The sequence below is a fragment of the Perognathus longimembris genome, chromosome 7, assembly GCF_023159225.1.
Source record: "Perognathus longimembris pacificus isolate PPM17 chromosome 7, ASM2315922v1, whole genome shotgun sequence".
Taxonomy (NCBI): Eukaryota; Metazoa; Chordata; class Mammalia; order Rodentia; family Heteromyidae; genus Perognathus; species Perognathus longimembris.
In genome coordinates this window covers 59,316,653-59,323,093 of record NC_063167.1, presented here as the reverse complement: position 1 = coordinate 59,323,093, position 6,441 = coordinate 59,316,653, and the positions used below count along the sequence as shown (strand labels likewise).

General features: G+C 36.4%; 1 protein-coding gene across 9 annotated transcripts in view; it reads right to left on the bottom strand.

The window, feature by feature from the left end:
• Positions 1-4,088: 4,088 nt before the first annotated feature.
• Adgrl2 (adhesion G protein-coupled receptor L2) overlaps positions 4,089-6,441 on the bottom strand; it is a 180,634-nt gene continuing 178,281 nt past the window's right edge. For 5 of the 9 annotated variants that reach the window (XM_048351649.1, XM_048351648.1, XM_048351651.1 and 2 more), the window contains one exon: positions 4,089-6,169. In XM_048351649.1, the coding sequence (XP_048207606.1) occupies positions 5,415-6,169 (755 nt within the window). In that variant the 3' untranslated portion in view covers positions 4,089-5,414. The remainder of the gene's footprint in view (positions 6,170-6,441) is intronic. The other 4 variants (XM_048351653.1, XM_048351655.1, XM_048351654.1 and 1 more) reach the window with 2 other exon arrangements.

The following is a 6,441-nucleotide window of genomic DNA, read 5'->3' as shown; positions in this document are numbered from 1 at the left end:
ATGAAGCCCTAGGTTCGATTCCCCAGCACCACGTATACAGAAAACGGCCAGAAGAGGCGCTGTGGCTCAAGTTGCAGAGTGCTAGCCTTGAGCAAAAAGAAGCCAGGGACAGTGCTCAGGCCGAGTCCAAGGCCCAGGACTGGCAAAAAAAAAAAAAAAAAAAAAAAAAAAAAAGAAGAAGAACAAAAATCACACAGTGATTCTTGTATTGGGGGAGAGGTATTTTTGTTTTTGTTTTTAGCTTCTGGATCACAGTGTTCAAAGAACTATGGTAATACTGTTTTGGAAATGTCACCTATTAAGATTGATATTTAAGCAGAAAAACACAAATGAGCCTTCATTTAATCAATATCCGATAGCTATCATTATTATTCCTGTAGCTGTCAAACTATCAATCATTTTTGCTACTAAAACCAAGCAAGAAAGCTATGGTGCTGTGACTGCCAGAACTATTTGAAAAGCTGTTTTGATGTGTGATTTAAGAAAGTTTGTGAAAAACTATTTGTTGATCACTCATCTCGTCTCTTTTTAAAAATTAATTTACTTTATTAATAAAGAAGTCATGTACAGATGGATTATAATTATATAAATTAGGTAATAAGTACATTTCTTTTATTTTATTCCTGTTTTTTTTTGCTAGTCCTGGGGCTTGGACTCAGGGCTTGAGCACCATCCCTGGTTTCTTTTTGCTCAAGGCTAGCACTCTACCACTTGAACCACAGCACCACTTCTGACTTTTTCTGTTTATGTGGTGCTGAGGAATTGAACCCAGGGCTTCATGCATGCTAGGCAAGCACTCTATTGCTAAGCCACATTCCCAGCCCATCTCTAGTCTCTTATGCTCACAGATCATTGGCTTGGTTAATATTACCTATAGTTTTAAACTAATTATAAATGTGTTAAGAATCATGGGAGTTTCTTTTCACCCCAAAGCAGATCAACAATTTGGTAATCTTTATTCTATTGAGTTACTTGTTTTACTGTTTATTTCAAATAGAGATCTACAAGGAAAAATGTCAGTGTACCTAACATTTCATAATATATTAATTCAGGAAAAAATACCAATGGAATCAGAAAGCTTTAAAAATCAAACTGGCCTCTCTCCTGAAAACTCACTGAACAAAAAGGTCACCTAAGAGCTTCAGAGGAGCCTGATTAAGAGATGAAGAGTGGTCTATTGCCAATACCTGAAGAATGCTTATAGTACATTTAATTAGCTTAATTACACGATGCACTTACAGCTCTGGCTAATGCCCTTTGACAGAGATTTGTTATATTGGCCTTGAAAGCTCAATGGCCATAGTGCCTTGCGATGAACTTGGATAATTCCCAAGAGTTCCCATTAGTGCTATTCATCTTATAAGGCCTCAGCACTATGTACAAAAATTATGTCAAAGATGTGATAGCCTTTGCCAATTTAAATATCTTCTTTGTACCTTTTACATAATACAATGTGTTATGATCCCTTGGAAAAAACATTAAACTGAGAAAACAGGATATGTGACTATCACCTTTTCAATAATTTTTTAAAATTTCATTTTAAGCCATTCAAATGATAATTGTTATGAATTAAGTCTAATCATAAATGAATAGGTTTCACTTATCTTACTAATGCTTCTAGTTTGTCTACACATTCTATTTAAGGAATTGCTATCAACTAACATTATACTGTGAAGCAACTCTCATCTACTTTAAACATGGCAGTAACTTTTCATTTTCATTGATGAGATTTAATGCAGCAGTCTTATAGAAACAGAAATACCTGGAAGACAGGATTGTGTAAACTCTGGAAGCTAAGTTTTATTTGTAAAGTGCTGCAGGGAAGACTTTCTTTAAAGGGAATTTCTATACCAAGAAAAACATGAAGAGCTGTTTTCATTTCAGAAATTTAACTAACATGCATCTTTTCAAGTTTTTCAACTTAAAGGACTGGTAACAGTAATAAAAATTTTACTTACTGAAGTTTTACAAATCCCGTCCCCAGAGAACATAAGAAAGTTCAGTTTTTAGCTTGTGGTCCAATTGATGGAAAAATACATCTGTATTTCTCAAACAAATACATAGAGCAACCTAAATATATCCTTAAAAAGTGCACTTTTTCTTTGACGTTCATCAAGTAATTTGTACATAATGCTCCTTGTCTTTTTTGGAAAGGATAGTGATTGTTTACCAAATATTTATTTTCATTTTATTGGTTAAAATATGCTCTGTAAATATGCTCAAGTGAATGTGGATGAATTGGAAACATCATATTGAAGTGTATTATATTTTCTTCCATATAAAAGATGACACAATATTATAACATGAACATATACAGATTGATGTATATTCTTTTTACAAATAGAGCACAGAAGAGCTTCTTTCAAATCAAAGCATATCTAAAATGGACATGAGCATCATTAATAGACCAGCAGAGAAACTGATTGTAAGTTAATGCAAACTACATTCATAGTTGTTAATATCACAAAGAGAATTAACTGTGCACCCAGGAAAATATGGACAGATTCAAAGAACCTGTACTAATAATGAAGAATGAATTAAGATTGGTGCATTGGTTCATATAAGTAATTCTAGCTATAGGGGGGGTGGAAATTGAGAAGATACGATAGTGGTCCAAGCCAGCCAGGGCAATAACTTTGCAAGTTCTCATCTCAGTCAAAAAACTGGACATGGTGACACAGATTCTTTCAGCCCAGCTACAAAGTATAAATACAAGGACTGAGATCCAGCCTGCCACAGGCAAAATGTGAGACCCTATTTGGGAAAAAAAAAATAGCAAAAGCAAGAATGACTAGGGGTGTGGCTCAAGTGGTAGAGAACCTGCCTAGTAAGTATGAAGCCCTGAGTTCAAACCCCGGCATTGCCAAAAATAAACCCTGCAGATGACAGAGGAATGACTGCTTTCAAAGTATCTCTTACATGATCTATGTAGGATTATCTCTGTAGGATAAAAAGGTGTAATAAATTACTTTTACTACAGTGTACATTACTATGTGGGTACTATGAAATTAGATCATATTCAAGCAACAGGAATGAAACAGAACCCTTTTAGTCATTTAAAAAATAATTACTGTAACAGCCTATCCCTAGTTTGTATAGCAGAAAGCATTTATCACATAATACTGTTGTAAATTCAGATGTGAGGAAGATGTATAATTAAGATAAAATTTTTAAATGTTTATGTAATACCTTTCTCCAGCAAATGAATTTTCATATACCCCTGAAGAATTCTAACCCGCCCCCCCCCCCACCCAATGGCATGTGTCCTTTCTCAAGATGACGGTCGAATCTGTCCAGACACTGACTTCTTACAATCATTTGCCAACTGCACACTGACTACATGAGTATGTGGCTCCCTTTCTACCTATTAGACACTTCAAATACTTCATTATTTAGTGACTACTTCACTACCACTAGACATTGAATACATGCTTTAAAAATCGTGACTTTTTAAATTCAGAAAGCACAGCCAAGTGAAGTGTGTCTACTAAAAGCAGTGACTTCTGACTTGGAAGCATTTAAGAGGACCACTAAGATTTGGTATAAAAGCTTAGGATGTAAACAGGAAAAATCTATTTGTTGAGATTCAATTATGTGATTTTTGGAAGTGCACTAAAACCTTTCCATGATAGCAAACACTGCCAGTCACAGCACTCTACAGGCATGATTATAAATCTTCAAACTGCAAAAGTAAATATTTGGGGAAAATTTCCTCAATACACAGCTCAGAAATTTAAAGCCAAACTGGTATGGGCTTTTTTTAAGTGTCCAAATTAAATGAGCTTCAATTCTTCTCTTAATTTTATTGTTTTGTTTTTGGTTTCTTTCTTTTCTTTTTTAGTTTGAGTGTAGTGCAGCAACCAAAAATCTTTTCAGAATATTCCTAACAGAAGATTAACTGCCAGATTTTGGGCCTGTTGTCATGAGGAATCTACCCTACTCCTCCAAGTAAAGAAAAACAAGTCCCTTCACTGTGCTCCCACACATGTCCAGGGCTACAGTGGGAACTTACCTAAATCAAGGGAAGGGAAAGGAAGGATCAATATATGGAGGCCAACTGTGTATCATACATAAAAGTGCACATTAACTACTTGAAAAAATTCACATTTATTTACTGTCAAACCGTGTTAAACTTTACACTGGATATTAGTGATGGGCTCATTATTAACAGGTTTACACAAAGGGATGAAAAGAAAAGCAGAATTTTGCCAAAACCATTTACATTTTCATTAGAATTTTATCATAAAATAAATTAATTGCTAAATATAAGCAGAAGGAATATGGAAGAGTAATATTTGTGTTTTATTTTATTTTTTTATAAAAGGATAGGCACCTTTTGTTCACTAGAAAGTTTGTGAGCAGTGCCCAGTGCCCACTTTACCCACTGTTCCAGAATAAACAGGGGTAGGTAATACGCAATCTTCCCTAGATTTTACCACGGTTGTGCAAGGCATGGCAGAACTGCCTTAAAAGAGTCTTCTCCCCATAAAACACATTCTTTTGGCAATAAGAAATTTAAATGTAAAGAAAAAAAGACTAACTGGTCAAGGCAGAACACTGTATATAGTGGGAAAGGAGAGAAAAAAAATGGGAAGAACTCACCATGACAAAGTGTAAGGGGGAAAAAAATTTTTGTAACATATGTGCAACCAAGAGCTTTTCACAAGATTTCCTTTGAACTCTTTTAAAATTATTTTAATGACAATTATATCTCAGTTGGACACAAATGTATTTTATTTTACCCTAGCAATAGAACAAAATATAATTTCTTTAGCCATTTTTCATGAGAATAGTTCATTGTACAGTTGAGGAAACATATGAAATAAGGCCTGTGGCTTGATTGCTAGTGGTTAAACATGTTTTCAATCTTTGCCTTAATGTAAAAGGTTTGCAGGAAAACTGCAAACATGCAGAATATCTCTCCTGCTTTTCCAAGTCTTGTCAGGAACAGTAAGGTACAGTAAATTTGTCCCACAGGATCTTAAAGCCTACGTCTTGTATATAATACAATGCAGGCCTACAAAAATGGTGCAGCCATATGTACAAATTTAGTTCACAGACTGCTGCAATAAAATGGCTGGAAAGGTCTGTTTCATAATTCCTCTACACAGCAGCAGAATCTTAAAATACCTGGTTGGCATCTCTTTTCTTTGTAACAAATAATTCATTTTAGTATACTCTTTGTATATACAAAGTTTTTGTATGTTTCATTAAAAAAAAAATCACAGAACTGCAAGGTTCAGTTCCTTTTTGTTTGTTTTCCTCTTTCTTTTCTTTTTTTTTATACACTGGAGGACCACAGGTCAACAGAGCCGTCTCTTCAAGCAGAGTTGGAGGAAGCTGTGTGGGACCAAGGCAATCTTTCTTTATTTACTAATATTTGCATGTGGCCCTTGGAATTCTTAGCTGTACTATTAAAGACTTGTCACCAGCTGCATCTGTCCTTCTCTAACATCCCCTTCTGGGATACAGCCTTCTTTGTTAATGGGAATTATATAACCATCACTATTGCCCCTGCTGATCTGGTAGCACATCTGAAGCTGATGGCCAGCCCCAAGGTTTGGCATGCTTTTATAGTAAATGTCCTCATTCTCACTCCTCCGGGAGGGAGACAGGTCTTCTTCCATGTCAGGGCTACTCTCCGGATAGGGAGAGTCTCTAAGATTGGGCATGCTTGTATAAAGAGAGTCTCTGTTGGGGGACTGTAGGTGATCCTCTGCCTCTGCTGTCAGCTGGGAGACATAGCTGTCGGTTCCCTCGGCCTTAACTTTCTTCTGGGGTTGGTACAGAAGGGAGTGAGTCCGCTGAGGAATGAGGGGTGCCTCAAGTTCTTTGTGATGGAGCTCCAGCCCTGGATTGTCCACGTGCATTAAAGATGATGTGTCTGCCACAATCGCATCATCTTCACTGCTGCTTCCCCCGATTACGGCTTTCACAGGCAGCGTGAGCTCCAGGTTGTGAGTCTTGCTGCTGCCCCGGAGGTTGTTGTGCACTAATTCTGAAATGATCATTTTCTCAAAAGCAGTATCATTCAGACTTAGTCCACAGTCCACAACTTGCACACTATCATTATAGTCCCCTTTGCGCAATGAGTAGCTGTTGTTAAAATTACCATTTAGCGGTAGAGTATCCATGGCACTTGTATCCCTGGCATTGTTCAGTGAATGTCCTGAAACAGAAAAAGGGGCGTTACCATTACTGCTGCTGTTCCTTTCCACAGAAACTGTTATTTCTTTTGCACAAAACTTTTTTTTTAATGTCGTTCAGGACAAAGTTGTATTTGAAATCTTAACGCTTGAACAGTGCTCAGGTTTCCCGCATTCCCAACTGTAAACAGTTGCAACCCCTTAGGTTAACAGGAAAAAGTGTTAAAAAATAAATACTGTTTTCCGGGGAGGTAAATAGCATATTATCAATTTGGAGGAGACAGCAGTTATTAAT